This window comes from Callithrix jacchus, chromosome 7, assembly GCF_049354715.1.
Source record: "Callithrix jacchus isolate 240 chromosome 7, calJac240_pri, whole genome shotgun sequence".
Classification (NCBI taxonomy): domain Eukaryota; kingdom Metazoa; phylum Chordata; class Mammalia; order Primates; family Cebidae; genus Callithrix; species Callithrix jacchus.
The window spans coordinates 30071047-30087793 of NC_133508.1; the positions used below are offsets into that span (position 1 = coordinate 30071047).

Sequence of the window (16747 nt, forward strand, 5' to 3'; positions counted from 1 at the left end):
ATTGGCAACAACACATGCATGAAACTTAAGGACACTATGGTAAATGAAAAAAGCCAGACTCAGAAAGACAAATACTGCATGATCTCATCTATATGTGGAATCTTTTTTTTAAAAAAAAAAAGTTGAAATCACAGTAATAGAGAGTAGAAGGGTGGCTGCCAGGGGCTGGGGTGAAAGAAAAGGAGAAATAGTGGCCAAAGGTTACAAACCCTCAGATGCACAGAAATGAAGCACCCAGTTTGATGGGTGAATAAGTACTAGAAGTACTTAGATGAATAAGTACTAGAGACCGGGTGCACAGCATGGTGACTTCAGTTACTAACACCATCGTGTACACTTGGAATTTGTGAAGAGAGTGCATCTCAAATGTTCTCAGCACACACTCGAAAAACTGCTAACTATGTGAGGAGATGACTATGTTAACTGCCTTGACTGGGGTACCCACGTCACGACCTATACATGAATCAAAGCACCATGTTCTGCACCTTAAATATATGCAATTTTTGTCAATCATGACCCAATAAAGCTGGGAAAAAAAGAAAAAGGAAAAAAAAATAGCACAGCTCAACATGGTCAAAAAAGGTGATTCATGTGAAAGAAAGAAAGGAAAGAAAGAAAGAGAAGAGAAGAGAAAAGAAAAGAAAGAAGGAAGGAAGGAAGGAAATCTGGCAGGATTTGACAGTTAGAGAAACAATCTTTTGGCTGGGCTAGGTGGCTTGCACTGGTAATCCCAGCACTTTGGGGGACTGAGGCAGGTGGATCACCTGAGGTCAAGAGATCAAGACCAGCCTGGCCAACATGGTGAAACCTTGTCCCTACTAAAAATACAAAAATTAGCCAGGTGTGGTGGTGCATGCCTGTAGTTCTAGCTACTTGGGACATTGAGGCAGGAGAATCACTTGAACCTGGGAGGCGGAGGTTGCAGTAAGCTGAGATCTGAGATCGCACCACTTGCACTCCAGCCTGGGCAACAGAGTGAGACTCCATCTCAAAAAAAAAAAGAAAAAAGAAAAAGAAAAAAAAAACAATTTTTCTGAAATCCATCTGGACAACTGTGCATTGCAAAGGCCATAGACATTCCAGTTTCTCCAGCAGCAAAACGTCTTACATATCCTCCTGACTCCTTTTCAACTTGGCTGAGACGGGTTGATGATACAACAGGTACCACGACTGTGGTGACTGAGACAGTGTTGAGAGCACTTTGAGTCCTGCATTACTAAGCAGATGGGACAGTCTCTGCATTTAGGAAAGGAGTCTGCGCCTGCTCAAACATCAACATCTGCATGCAGGGGCAATCTGGCTATAAGGAAGGGGAGTTCACATAAGTTCCTTTTGACTGTTAAGTTTAACAACACCCATGAAACAATGTAAGACATTAATAGCTGGGTGCTTCACTTCTGTGCTCAGTCAGCCTCAGTGTTCATCTGAGAGGATCCTCCTGTGAGCAGGGGTGTCTTTTTCTCCGTTGAGAAGAAGGTGGGCGGTCACTAAATGATGAGAACATGTGGAGGTCACACTTCGGCTACTGGGAGCATCTGTTATTAAGATGTCAGTGTCTTCCAGGCTAAGTCTCCCATTACATAACACTGGGCACTGAACAGGCCATGCCATGTCTGTCTGTACCACACCACCCAATGCACACACCCTTCGGCGCCCTTATTATCTGTGCTGTGTTGTACCTATCATATCAAGTGTCTCTAGATTACAAATGGTCATTTCAGCTCACATCTTTTTAGTGGTCTTTTGTGCGAGGCACACCGCAGACACCTCCACAGGACAACCCTGCCGCCCACAGTCCCATGGGCTCTTTCTTCAGCTCACGGACTGTCCTGGTCCCATAAAAGTATAATGTGGGCCATGAAACATTATATTATTTTATTTCTTAAAGACAGGGTCTCACTCTGTCACCCAGGCTAGAGTGCAGCAGCACGATCACAGCTCACTGCAGCCTGGAACTCCTAGACTCAAGCGATCTTCCTGCCTCAGCCTCCCAAGTAGCTGGGACTACAGACATCCACTACCATGCTTAATTTTGTTTTTTTATCTTTTGTAGAGATGGGGGTCTCACTATGTAGCCCAGGCTGGTTTGGGGCTCAAATAATCCTCCCACCTCTTCCTCCCAAAGTACTGGGAGTATAATCATGAGTTACCACGCCCAGTCATCAGTATTTTGAAATTTCTAGTAGCTAGGTTAAAACAAATAAAAACCAGTGAAACTAATTTTAATAGTATATTTTATTTCACCAAATAATTCAAAATATTATCATTTTAATATGTAACCAATATAAAAATTATTGAGGTATTTTCGATTTTTTTTTATACTAAGTCTTTGGAATCTGGTGTCTCCTACACTTAGAGTACTTCTCAATTTGCATGAGCCATATTTCAAGTGCCCAGTAGCTGATTATGACGAGGAGCTATGATATTGGACAGCGCAGGTCTAGGGGACAGGGTGGTTACTTGGAGAATTAAGAATCCTGTTTCCTGTGGGATCCATTTCAGCTGAGGACAACACACTGAGGCCTACCTTAAAAGGTATTTCACCCATTAATGCCCCCGAAGATGTGCTAACATTCAGCCTTCTAATGGAGTGATCTGGCATCCTGAAGCCTTCCCCCTTTCCTTCATTTTGGGCCTCACACAGATACCTCTTCTTTCTTCCCTTGGACTCATATTAACAGGGTTTGCAACCGAGGATGATGGAAACAGGAGGTTCTGTGTACGATGAGAGCCTGGGATGACACTTCTGAATTAGAGCCTAAGTCATCCAGCAAAGATGGGAGCCTGTGACCTGAATGGGCTTTGGGCTGCTGATTGCTTAACCAGAGGCACGAAAGACCACTAAAGACATGTGAGCTGAAATGACCAACTTTAATACAAAATAAAGACACTGATGGCGCAACATGGATTATAAAGTTCTAGAAGGGGGCATGTGTAGGGTGAGGTGGTACAGGTAGGCACGGCATGGCCTTGCTTTACAGTTCTGGCACACAGGCTGAATTTAAGTGCGCCACGGATTTAGGAGCAATGAAGCGGTTCTAGCATGCTGGGGTCAAGGGGACAGCAGTGCGGTGGGGGGAGAGAGATGAGGAGTCTCATGTTCAAAATCATTAAATACTTCAAAAGGAAAGCCAAGTCCAAGAGCTTATCGGTGACATGCCAGCAAGGCTATGGGGTCCCCTTCAGCTGAGGACAATGCACTGAGGCGTACCCTAGAGGAACAGTGAAGGGACTGTTATAACTTGTGAAACAGTGAGTGGAACAGTGGACATCTGTCAACAGTTTTACTACCTCTATCATGTGACCTGCTCTCAAAACCAATGGTTTTGAATATTGAGGCCTGGTGACCATCACATGAAAGGCCTATTAAGGGCCACCTGGTGAGAAACTGTCCCTAATAGTGCTCTTCCCTCCAATCACGGTCACGCACCACAGAACAACGTTTTGGTCAATGATGGGCCACATATATGACAGTGGTCCCATAAGATGATAATGAAGCTGAAAAACTCCTATCATCTAGTGACGTCATAATGTCATAGTGCGATGAATTTGAAAATGTGGTGTAGCCTAAGTGTACAGGGTTTAAGAAGTCTACCGTAGTGTAGAGGAGGTTTCTAGGCCTTTACATTCAGCCACCACTCACTGACTTGCCCAAGGCAACTTCCAGTCCTGCAAGTTCCATTCACAGTCAGTGCCCGATAAAAGTGGTCCTTTCTGTTTGTTTGTTTTTTTGACACAGAGTCTCACTTTGTCACCAGGCTGCAGTGCAGTGGCTCGATCTCGGCTCACTGCAACTGTGCCTCCTGGGTTCAAGCGATTCTTCTGCCTCAGACTCCCGAGTAGCTGAGACTGTAGGCATGCAACACCATGCCCAGCTAATTTTTTGTATTTTTAGTAGAAACGGGGTTTCACCATGCTGGCCAGGATGGTCCCGATCTCTTGACTGTGATCTGCCCGACTCAGCCTCCCAAAGTGCTAGGATAACAGGTGTGAGCCACCGTGCCCTGCAGTCCTTTCTTTTTTTATATTTTATACCATATTTTTACTGTGATTTTTCTTCCTTTTTTATTTTTAGGTGGACTTTCACTCTTGTTACTGAGGCTGGGGTGCAATGGCATGATCTCAGCTCTCTGCAACCTCTGCCTCCCAGGTTCAAGAGATTCTCCTGCCTCAACCTCCCAAGTAGCTGGGATTATGGGCACCCACCATTATACTCGGCTAATTCTTGTATTTTTAGTAGAGACAGGGTTTCACCATCTTGGCCAGGCTGGTCTTGAACTCCTGACCTCAAGTGACCGCCCGCCTTGGCCTCCCAAAGTGCTGGGATCACAGGCATCAGCCACCCCGCCAGGCCTGTACCTTTTCTTTAGATGTGTTTAGATATACAAATACTTACCATGTGTTACAATTGCCTGCAGAATTCCATACTGTAACAGGCTGTACACGTTTACAGCCTGGGAGCAATGGACTCTACCATGAAGCCTGGGAGTGTGGGAGATGCTACCATCTCGGTTTGTGGACATGCACTCTCTAAGGTGTTCACACAATGATGAAACTACTAATGATGCATTTCTCAGAGTAAGCCCCATCATTAACTGATGCATGAGTGTACTTGAAAGTGCCCCAGGAAGCTGTCAACATGAGTAGCTCTCTGCCTGTAGATTTTTGGCCATTTTATTGTGTATTAGCAACTGTATCAGATGGAGAAGAGAAAAAAATAATTAAATTTTCTGCTTGTTAGTAGCAATGGTTAAAAAAAAAAGGTCATGAGGAAGGTGTTTTTAATAACTGGCTAAAATTAAAATGTGCACTACCTGGGTGTTTTTAGATACCTACTGGACCTTCTGTTTCTAAATGGTCAAGCTAAAAATCAAGGAAGTGCTTTACTGAGCTGGAAATTTTGTCTTATCAAATACTCCCTGGACGGGGCACCATGGCTGAGGCGGGGGGATTGTTTGAGGCCAAGAATTTAAGACTAGCCTGGGCAATGTGGCAAGACTCCATCTCTACAGATAACTAGAAAAAAAAAAAAATAGCTGAGTGTGGCGGTGCATGCCTGTAGTCCCAGTTACTTGGGAGGCTGAGGCAGGAGAATCACTTGAGCCTAGGAGTTAAGGCTACAGTGAGCTACAATCATGCCACCGCACTCCAGCCTGGGCAACAGAGTGAGACTCTGTCTCAAACAAAACAAAAAACCAACAAAAAACCTCCCTGAAATAGGTATGCATGATCTGAGACACAGAAATATTTACCAACCGGTATTTTATTATAACATGATTAATTTGTCTTATTTTACACTCCTTACAATTCTCAGGAAGCCGCAGAACTGAGAGAATCATCCTGATTTTACAGATGAAGAAACTTGCTTTAGAAGTCTATGACAAGTTTTAACTAGCCTTAAAGTCTAGTTGGCATATTTTTTGAGGAGGAAGGGGGACTGCAGAGGAATTATGCTGAAGGCTATAATAAATCCTGACAGCTCAGAAAATGGGCAGGTAACGCTTTTTCCACCATAATGGCAAAGTCTTCACATTCTCGGTATTCTCTACCACAGCAGAGCCCCAACTCGTCCAACTAGAGGATCCAACAGACCCCCAACAAAGGATTATTTCAATCACTTATTTTGCATATGGAGCAGAGTAGCAGCACCTGCTAACACCCCTAAGAATCCCACTGTATTTGGAAAAAACTTGAAAGTGCCCATGTACATTTTTTTGTTCAATAGAAATCTCTGACTACTTCCAACTGAAATAACTGCTCTTTCCTATCTGCTTCAAAATTCTTGCATTTCAAAAAAGAAAACAGAAAGGGGTGGGAGGAGCAGAACCACCTGCTGGAGACTGGGAAGGGGAAGGGCCCGGCTCAGGAGAGGGCATTCCCCTAATTCAACCCGTGGGGGCCAAGATTTTCATTTTTCCCTTACTGTAAAACGGCTTAAACTGGGCCGGGCTTAGTAGCTCACACCTGTAATCCCAGCACTTTGGGAGGCCAAGGCAGGCAGATCACCTAAGGTTAGGAGTTCAAGACCAGCTTGGCCAACATGGTGAAACCCAGTCTCTACTAAAAATACAAAAATAAGTCAGGCATGGTGGCACGCGCCTGTAGTCCCAGTTACTTGGAAGGCTGAAGCAGAAGAATCGCTTGAACCCAAGGAGGCAGAGGTTGCAGAGAGCTGAGATGGCACCACTGTACTCCAGCCTGAGTGACAGAGTGAGACTCTGTCTCAAAAAAAAAAAGAAAGAAAAGAAAAAAAAGAAGGCTTGGACTAAATGACAGAAGGTCCCTTCCAGTCCATGGCTTATGATGTGGATCTTCTGACATTTATCTTTTGACATTCTGATCATTCTGGGATCTATAATTGATTGATTCCCAGGCTCTGAAGAAAATGCTTGAAACAGACATGCCAAGAATTCTCTGGACCTGTTTGTGTGAGAGATGAGATGTCAAAGTCATGATGGGGGGAAATCTCTGTCACCGTGGATGGGAAACTGCCTTGTGGTTTTATGTTATCAGAGGAAGCTCCAAAAACACGTTAAGGTAAGACGATGGAGAGGACTCAAAGGAAGACACCTCACCTGAGTTTAGCAATCGAAACTTAGGGGACTTCAGAAACATGGCAGGTGGGTAGGTTTTCTGGTGGCTGGGGTGTTGAGAAAATACAAACTGAATTTTGTCTAGCAAATGTTTTTACTGAAACCTGAAAGTTTCATGAATGGCATGGCAGTGGAAAAAGGAAAAAAATGGAATGGCAAAGAATTATGGAGGGTGCAAACATAAGAGAGCAGAATGGGAATGGTGGTTTACTCAATCACCTTGCTATGCCATCTTTTTTAGGTTGGTAAAGGGCACTGAGGGCTGTTAGGGTGAATGAATGCCTATGACTTGAGAAGACAGTAGACAGTACATGTGCTGTGGTCTCCAGCGAGATTCACAGGGGCCTGCACAAAGTTGGAATACTTTATTGATTTACCTCTTCACATTAAGAGGCTTGAAAGTTATTTATGTAGACAACACATAGTGGTTTACATACTTTCTCTAAAGATATACTCATTTAAAAGACACTGCAAGAGGCTGGGCATAGTGGCTCATGCCTATAATTCTAGCACTTTGGGAGGCCAAGGCAAGAGGATCACCTGAGCTCAGGAGTTCAAGACCAGCCTGAGTAACATAGTGGGATACCGTCTCTACAAAAAAAGTTAAAAAATTAGCTGGAGATGGTGGCACACGCCTGTGGCCTCAACTACTCGGGAGGCTGAGGTGGGAGGATCACTTGAGCCCAGGAAGCAGCGGAGGTTGCAGTGAGCAGAGACTGCGACACTCAACTCCTGCCTAGGCAATGCAGTGAGATGCTATCTCAAAAAAATAAAATAAATGAAATACATTGCAAGATCTTGAATTTTAAAGATGGCTTCTGCATAATTCTTTGAAACTGAGGAATCTTTTGATAACACATTTCCCAGGGTCAACTTGATCTTTTCTGAATATGCAGATTTACATTATCCACCAACCTGGTATTTTTTAAATAAAGACTCCAAATGCATGCCAAGCTCCTGCCTGCCTGCCTGATTCCTCACCTGGACACCAGAAGTCTTCATCCAGGCTCTTCTCCTTTTGTGCTGCTGGATGCTCCTTCTCTTCCTTAGAGACGCTGTCCTCGGAGATGGAGAGTGAGTGGCCCCCTCTCCAGGCCTGATCCCGGCCACCAGGAGACACGGGGCCTCCCGGGAGCCCAGCCTGGCCCCTCGTGGTGGCCTTCAGTTCCTCAGCCTCCTCCACGTAGTCGGCATTCCTAGAGCTGAGGAATCTCATCCGCGACACAGAACTCACCTCTTTCATTCTCATCATGCGGTCAGCGTCTGCTTTCCTAGGCGGGGAGGCTAGCTTCTCTTGTAAACTTTCTATCACTTTGGAAGGGCTTCTGAGTCGCTTTTCTGAGCCTGCCACACTTGGGGTTCCTTCTACAAAATGAAACAAAGTGGACCTGAAGGGTGGTTTTGCCTCCACATCCTTTTGTTCAAAGAACTCGGATTCCGAGGGGCTAGGCTCAGGCTCAGGGACGGGGGCTGTGCTGGTGACCACCCCGTCCACATCTGAGTCCTCAAAAGCCTGAGGAGCCCGCTTGGCACTGTCCCTGTCCCCTACAAAGAGAGGGCTCTTGGTCCAGCCGCACTTCCGCCTGCCATAAAAGGAATCGGTGGACACCCTGGGGACAGCTGCCGGTTCTGGGCCAGTCGGCGACTCTTCCTGGGGGGACTCTGGGGTGCAGGCACTTGCGTCGGGCTCAGCAGGTTGGTTCTGTCCTGCTCTCTGTGTTCCCGGCAGGAGGGACTCCACCGCCACCTCAATGCCCAGGATCCTTGCAGCCCTGGCTTGCAAGGACTCACCTGGGGGGATTTCTACCACACTCGCTTCACCCAAAGACCCCTCTAGCTCGCTGGCACCCTGCTCTTGCCCAGGGGTGAGCCCCACGGACCGTAAATCTGGAGCTGAGAGCCCCCGGTTCTTGTTAGACAGGGGCAGCGGGAGCCCTGCGCCCCTCTCTCCACCACTGTCAACCTGCCGAGGGACCGCTTCGCTCGGTTTCACAGAGCTGAAAGCACTGGTGAATTTCTGACTTCCCTGGGGCTCCCTAGGTTCAGCTGGATAGGACAGGGGCACTGGTTTTGCGTCACTTGATCTTGAAGACATTCTCGTCACAGGAACTGGGCTGCCCGCTGGCCCGTCCATTCCATTGCTAACCTCCGGGTGTCTCTTTTGCGCACTCATGCTTTCATCTGCTGACCAGAAAGGCGCACCGCCACCGTCTTCCACGCGACAGCGGCCTGGGGATAGAGGCCAGGCACGCGGGTGGCCAGGCCCCCACTCATCACTCCAGCTCTCAGACTTACTCTCACCTCTTCCCGACCTGCACACGGGGCTCTCCGGCACCCACATCCTCGGCTGTGGCTCAACCGTCACTTCCGGGCTGTTTCCACGGAAGCCCACATTCTCCTGCGGCGGCTCCGCCTCACTTTCCTCACCGCTGCTGCTGCTGCTGCTACTGCTACTGCTGCTTTCTTCCTCTTCCTGGAGCTCCTTGTTAAAACTTTCTAACTGACTGATCAAATCCCAGGGACGACGGCTGACCGGTTTCAGGAGAAACTGCCCGAAGAGTTGTTTACTGTTGCACGGGCCTGTAGGCTCGCCCTTCACCACCTCCCGCTTAGGCTCAGGGTGGCCTCCGAGCCTGTGGACATCCACGAAGGGCTGACTTCGGCCTGCTTTTGGCACCGGTGCCTGATCTACGGACAAGGAAGTCCTTGAGAAAGCACTGTTGCTGGATGGGCTGAGGGACCTGTGGCCCTTCAGGTTACGGGCACCTGGCCTCTGTTTGTGGTCACCGTAAGGGAATGCCGTGTGCGTCTGAGCTTCGGAGGCAGCAGGGTCCAAACCTTTTGGACTCGGGGGTGCCTGACTTGACCCTTCCAGCTTTGCACCAGGGAGCAGCTGCGAGCTTTGGGGCTCCTCGGAGAAACTGGTTTGTGTCTGCTGATCCCTGTACCGGTGCCCCGGCCAAGAGCCAGAATGCTTGAGTTCTCTGTGCTTTGTGAGGTGGATGAATCTGAGGTCATTTGTTTGTCTGTCTTCTTCTGGTTCCCCCAGATCTTGTTTTTGGAACTCCGTTCGCCCCGCCATGCTTCCTGTGAGGGCCTGCAGCTCCAGGTCGGTGGAAGACATGCTCAGCAGACTCTGTTCTTGCAGCGCTGGGCTCTTATCAGACCCATTCTTTTGATCAGCGCTGGGCTTTAAGTCATTGTTGTCCATATCTCTATCTGGCAGATGTGATTCTGATTTCACCGGGATAGAAACCAAACAAAATATAGTCTCGTTCATTTTTTTCTTTGAACTTTTCTTGGTGCGACTCCCAGCTTCGAACTTTTTGAGCTTGGTTTGAGTTTCACAGGTGCTCTCGCCCTGGGAGTATAGGAGGGAAACTTGCCTTCCGGCATGCCCATGCTGGCTGCCTCTCATGTCAGGCCACTGTCCCCTCGCCACACAGCGGTCTCTCTGGTTGGGGAGGGCACTGTTTTCCCCATCCCCAGGGAGCTGGCCCCACAGCCACCGGGGGCTGGGATTGGCCAAGACCGGGCCCCTCTCATCCCCTGATGGGGGTATCAAGCTCTGTGGATTCCAGGTAGCACCATCAGCCTGCATTCCTCCATGAGCCGGCTCTTGGGCAGTGACAGGACTGGAGTTATATGATTTATCGTCAAGTTTTTTATCTTCACAGAAACCCTGGGGCTGAGCTAGTTTAAAATGTCGTAACCGTGGATCGTCAAAGGGAATGTACTGAACGAAGCCATCGTAGGCAGTGACAGGTCGGGGGTGTGTAGGGAGCCCCTGAGGTGAGCGGGGGCTGGCACCATACTCATTCCCAGTTCCAGCGGGGCGCAAAGGAGGCTGACCGCTGGCCCCAGCCTTCTCGGTCGGAGACTGCTGTTGGCTGTGACCGCCACACACATTTACTGGTGCCGTGTCTTCTAAGTAGGGGTTTGGGATGTTCTGTGGGGGCGACCTGTATGAGGGCGGAGGCACGTACACTGGAGGTTCCAACCCCGGGTCTGACAGGCAGAGCTCGTGCCTGGGGACATAGGCATCGATCTGCTGGCTGTCCTGAGAGTCACTGCTGTCTGCTCCTCCCCTAGATTGCTGGTGTGAGCCATAAGATGGGGGCTTGAGAGGCCTCCCAAACTTAGGCCGGGGAAATGGGGCCGAGCAGCCAACTTTCTCAGAATTCCTCGAGGAGTCCAGATTTGGTGCGCAAGTGGGAGGATATGGTGGCATTTTAGGTGAATGCCTGTCATGTAATGGAATGGGAATTTCCGTGCAACCCAGGCTCTCGGGGGAAAGAACTTTAGGCAGTGAGCGGGATTTCCCTTTGTTCTGAGAATTCAACACGTGTTCTCCTTGAATGAATGGGTACAGGTCTTGAAACAGTCTCTCCCCATCCCCATCAGACATCTGCCTCCCTAATTTCCGTGGCTGGCTCCAGCTTTCCAGGCTGACGTTCTGCCACTTGGCAGGAGCCGACATTCTCAACTCTTCATCCCAAACTGCCTTCTTCATCACATGCTCTGACCTTCCTCCAACCTCCCAGGGACCCTCCCTCATGTGGACAGGCAGGCTGTGGGCTTGGGCCATGCCTCTGGCCTCCAGGTCTTCACGACCCTTCGGCTTCTGGCTCCTGGCTGCTGGCCGTCCTCTTCTCCTCTGGGCTTGGTCGTTACCAGTCGAGGGATGATGAGAGGACCGTGCTGAGGCAGGATGATTATAACACCTACAAGCAAAGAGGCACAGACGTTAGGCACAGAAGGAACACGCCGTCATCGGCTTCTGTGACTGGCGTTCAAAGTCAAACTCAGGTCAGCAACTTTGAAAGCCTGATTCCCAGCCATAGTACTTGCCAGCTTTAAAGAAAACATATCCCATTAATTATGGTTGGAAGACAGCCATATGTTTTGGCATCAAGGGCCAAGAAGGGGCAGCAGTGGGCGGCCCACAAGAATACACGGATGTTGGGTGTACTCCAGAGATGTCAACGTCCTTAAAAACTTTACAATGCCCAAGTGGGGGACCGGGCACGGTGGCTCATGCCTGTAATCCCAACACTATGGGAGGCCAAGGTGGGAGACTGTCTTGAGGCCAGGAGTCTGAGAACAGCCTGCACAACGGTAAGATGCTGTCTCTACATAAAATTTAAAAATAAGCCCGGCTTGGTAATGCCCACCTGTCTCAACAACTCCAGAGTATGAGGGAGAACTGCTTGCACCCAGGAGTTCGAGGATGCAGTGAGCTGTGATTGCGCCACTGCATTCCAGCCCGGGCAACAGAGTGAGACCCTGCCTCATGAGAACAGAGATGCCTGAGGCAACAAGAGTTAACCCTGCAGCAGTGCTTCTCAAGGTGTGGTCCTACACCACTTGGAGCACACTCCCGTCTCAGTCTAGATATCCTGTCCAATCTCTGGGAGGCAATCTGGGAACCTGCTTTTAACAATATTGCTTTTCAGCAGCGGTTCTGAAACTCTAGCGGGAATCAGAGTCACCGAGTCCTGGAACTGGTGAGATACAGATCGCTGGGTCCCATCCCCAGCTTCTCATCTGGCGGGTCTGGGTGGGGGCTCCGTAATCTGCAAGTTCCCAGGTGATGCTGAGGCTGCTGGTCCCAGGGCCTTACTTTGGGAACCATCATTGCTGGTGGCTGCTCACCTTGACTGCAGATTAGAATCCAGGAGGACTTCAAAAACCCAGACGCCAGGCAGGATCCTAGACACATTACATTACAATCTTAGATGTGCGGGTAGTAAATGGGGAGAAGGCGGCCAGGCATCTGAGCTTCTCCGAGTGTCTCCAGGGATTCCCAGTGTGCAGCCAAGACTGAGAAAGATGTCTCTGGCAAAATCCCCTCATCTCTCTGATGGGAAGCATCACCCAGCGGGCTTGTAAAATATACACATTACCAAGTCTCTCCCTCTGAAAGTTCAGACTTGGTAGGTCTGGGTTAGGGCCCAGGCATTTGCATTTAGATTTTTATTTACATATTTATTTTTGAGACAGGGTCTCACTCTATCACCCCGACTGGGTGCAGTGGTATAATCATGGCTCACCACCACAGACTCAAACTCCTGGGCTCAAGCAATCTTTCCACTTCAGCCTCCCAAGTAGCTGGGACTGAATACAGGCACGCCACCATGCCTTGCTAGTTTTTAAGATGTTTTTGTGGAAATGAGGTCTTGCTATGTTGTTCAGTCTGGCCTTGATCTCCTGGATCATGAAATCCTCCTACCTTAGCCTCCTAATGTGTTGGGATTACAGACATAAAGCACCATGCCTGACCCATCTGTATATTTTTTTTTTTTGAGACTTGAATATCGCTCTATTGCCCAGGCTGGAGTGCAGTGGCACTATCTCAGCTCACTGTAACCTCTGCCTCTTGGGTGCAAGCAATTCTTGTGCCTCAGCCTCCCGAGTAGCTGGAATTATAGGTGCCTGCCACCACACCCAGCTAATTGTTGTATTTTTAGTAGAGACAGCGTTTCATCATGTTGGCCAGGCTGGTCTTGAACTTCTGACCTCAAGTCATCCTCCCACCTCAGCCTTCCAAAGTACTGGGATTATAGGAGCGAGCCACTGCACTGGCCCTATCTGTATTTTTAACAAACAGTTCAGAGGATTCTCATCCTCAATTTTGGGAAACACTGTTAGGACTCACACTGAGATTGAGTAGCAGAAGAGGGGAGCCCTGTTCATGGGTTGAAACTCTCTGCAAGGCAGGAAATGGTAGTATCAAATGCAGGGTGCTGTTCACTACAGGGCCACACATTAGGATTTCCTTTTGAGTCTTTAAAAGATACCAATGCCCAGGGCCCATCTCCAAATATGTGGATGTAACTGGTCTAACGAGGAGCCAGTATATTTCAAAATCTCCCAAATGACTCTAGCACGCCTCCAGAGTTTAGAATCACAGTTCTAAAGCAACCAAAAGAAAGTATCTGAAGAGCACTGTTACTCAGCTTAATGTGTGGAAATATTAAGCTACCACCTATGAATGATCTGAGACTAGGGCTTTATAATAGGGAAAAACCATTAACTGGAAGGAAGTTCAGGGCCTCAACAGTTTTGATTCACCATGGGCGAGGCTGACATTGAAAAATGCTTCAAGTCTAAGATAGCTGTTTGCTTCTTAAATTATTAAAGTAATGTATTCATTGTTGAAAATGAATGTTGGAAGAATATAAAAACATTTCAAAAAACAAAAATTGCTTATAATCTTTCTACTCAGAGATAGTTACTTTTATGCATACCTTCTCACCTACGTGTGTGTGAGCATGTGAATTTCTGAACAGCCTGAGTATTTTACTAGGTATCTGGTGTTACGTGAACATTTCCCGACGCTTGTAGCACCAATGGCAGCAGCCACTTACCCGGTGGTTGCTGTGTGCTAGGTCCATGCCATGCACTCTCTGCATACTAACTCATTTAAGCTTCACCAACATCCTTCTGAGGTAGAAGCTACTGTCATTCCCATTTTACAGAGGCGGAAACTGAGTCCCAGGTGTTAAGTAACTTGCTTAATACTAACATTTGCTGGACACCATGCATGGTGCTAAGCCTGCCAAGTGAATTATTTCATTTCGACATTACAATTACCACTATTTCTCCCTTTTTCAGATAAGAAAACTGAGGCATAGGTAGGTTAAATGATTTCCCCACATTACCCAGCTTGCAAGGACTTGGGAAGAGTTCTAAGCCAGGAAGTATGAACCTAAAGCGCATCACTTAACCCTGGGTTTTACTTCTTCCAGCATAATTAATGTTCATGGACGAATTGTATTCCATCACACACGTGTGATCTACTTAACCCTTTACAACGCTGACATTGATGTGGGTTCTATTCTAAAACACTTTGAGACACACTATTGTATACAAACATGTGATACAGGTCTCTGATCATTTAGAGTAAATCCTTAGAAAAGAAGTGAGATTGTGTGGGATGTTGTGTTATGCATATTGTCAATTTGACCCTAGAGAAACCATCCAATTTATAGTCCCTCCTGCAGTGCAGAGAAGAGCTGGACTTGCAGAACCTTTTCTTTTTCTTTTTTTTTTTTTTTTGAGACGGAGTCCTGCTCTGTCGCCAAGCTGAAGTGCAGTGGCACGATCTCGGCTCACTGCAACCTCCACCTTGCCGGTTCAAGCGATTCTCCTGACTCAGCCTTCTGAGTAGCTGGGACTACAGGTGCACTAATTTTTTGTATATTTAGTAGAGATGGGTTTCACCATGTTAGCCAGAATGGTCTCAATCTCTTGACTTCATGATCCACTTGCCTTGGCCTCCCAAAGTGCTGGGATTTTGAGCCACTGCACCCGGTCACTGAACCTCTTCAGTCGTAGTTACTACAATGATTTTTTCCCCATAAATTCTCATTACTTTTATTTGCATTTCTTTGATTACTAATGAGGTAAATTTCTTTTTCTCCATGTGCTTAAATGTTATTACACATTTTGGGGTTTCAAATGATTTGGGCAACACAGTCTGCTTTTCAGCTGGTGGCACAGCAGGGTAAACACAACACGAAACCAAGAGGTGCGAAGCCACCTGCACTATACAGCAACCGTGTGTGAAGCCTGGTAAGAGTCCCTGCGGGGACTGGGCTGACTACAGCAACAGTGCATGAAGCCTGGTAAGAGTCCCTGCGGGGACTGGGCTGACTATACAGCAACAGTGCGTGAAGCCTGGTAAGAGTCCCTGCGGGGACTGGGTTGACTATACAGCAACAGTGCGTGAAGCCTGGTAAGAGTCCCTGCGGGGACTGGGCTGACTGCAGCAACAGTGCGTGAAGCCTGGTAAGAGTCCCTGCGGGGACTGGGCTGACTATACAGCAACAGTGCATGAAGCCTGGTAAGAGTCCCTGCGGGGACTGGGCTGACTATACAGCAACAGTGCGTGAAGCCTGGTAAGAGTCCCTGCGGGGACTGGGCTGACTATACAGCAACAGTGCGTGAAGCCTGGTAAGAGTCCCTGCGGGGACTGGGCTGACTGCAGCAACAGTGCGTGAAGCCTGGTAAGAGTCCCTGCGGGGACTGGGCTGACTATACAGCAACAGTGCGTGAAGCCTGGTAAGAGTCCCTGCGGGGACTGGGCTGACTACAGCAACAGTGCGTGAAGCCTGGTAAGAGTCCCTGCGGGGACTGGGCTGACTATACAGCAACAGTGCGTGAAGCCTGGTAAGAGTCCCTGCGGGGACTGGGCTGACTATACAGCAACAGTGCGTGAAGCCTGGTAAGAGTCCCTGCGGGGACTGGGCTGACTACAGCAACAGTGCGTGAAGCCTGGTAAGAGTCCCTGCGGGGACTGGGCTGACTATACAGCAACAGTGCGTGAAGCCTGGTAAGAGTCCCTGCGGGGACTGGGCTGACTACAGCAACAGTGCGTGAAGCCTGGTAAGAGTCCCTGCGGGGACTGGGCTGACTATACAGCAACAGTGCGTGAAGCCTGGTAAGAGTCCCTGCGGGGACTGGGCTGACTACAGCAACAGTGCGTGAAGCCTGGTAAGAGTCCCTGCGGGGACTGGGCTGACTATACAGCAACAGTGCGTGAAGCCTGGTAAGAGTCCCTGCGGGGACTGGGCTGACTATACAGCAACAGTGCGTGAAGCCTGGTAAGAGTCCCTGCGGGGACTGGGCTGATTATACAGCAACAGTGCGTGAAGCCTGGTAAGAGTCCCTGCGGGGACTGGGTTGACTATACAGCAACAGTGCGTGAAGCCTGGTAAGAGTCCCTGCGGGGACTGGGCTGACTACAGCAACAGTGCGTGAAGCCTGGTAAGAGTCCCTGCGGGGACTGGGCTGACTACAGCAACAGTGCGTGAAGCCTGGTAAGAGTCCCTGCGGGGACTGGGCTGACTACAGCAACAGTGCGTGAAGCCTGGTAAGAGTCCCTGCGGGGACTGGGCTGACTACAGCAACAGTGCGTGAAGCCTGGTAAGAGTCCCTGCGGGGACTGGGCTGACTACAGCAACAGTGCGTGAAGCCTGGTAAGAGTCCCTGCGGGGACTGGGCTGACTATACAGCAACAGTGCGTGAAGCCTGGTAAGAGTCCCTGCGGGGACTGGGCTGACTATACAGCAACAGTGCGTGAAGCCTGGTTAGAGTCCCTGCGGGGACTGGGCTGACTATACAGCAACAGTGCGTGAAGCCTGGTAAGA

General features: G+C 48.8%; 1 protein-coding gene across 18 annotated transcripts in view; it reads right to left on the minus strand.

The window, feature by feature from the left end:
- JCAD (junctional cadherin 5 associated) overlaps window positions 1-16747 on the minus strand; it is a 106242-nt gene that overhangs the window by 6624 nt on the left and 82871 nt on the right. For all 18 annotated transcript variants that reach the window (XM_009000118.5, XM_035307059.3, XM_035307060.3 and 15 more), the window contains one exon: window positions 7575-11317. In XM_009000118.5, coding sequence (XP_008998366.2) covers window positions 7575-11317 — 3743 coding nt within the window. The remainder of the gene's footprint in view (window positions 1-7574; window positions 11318-16747) is intronic.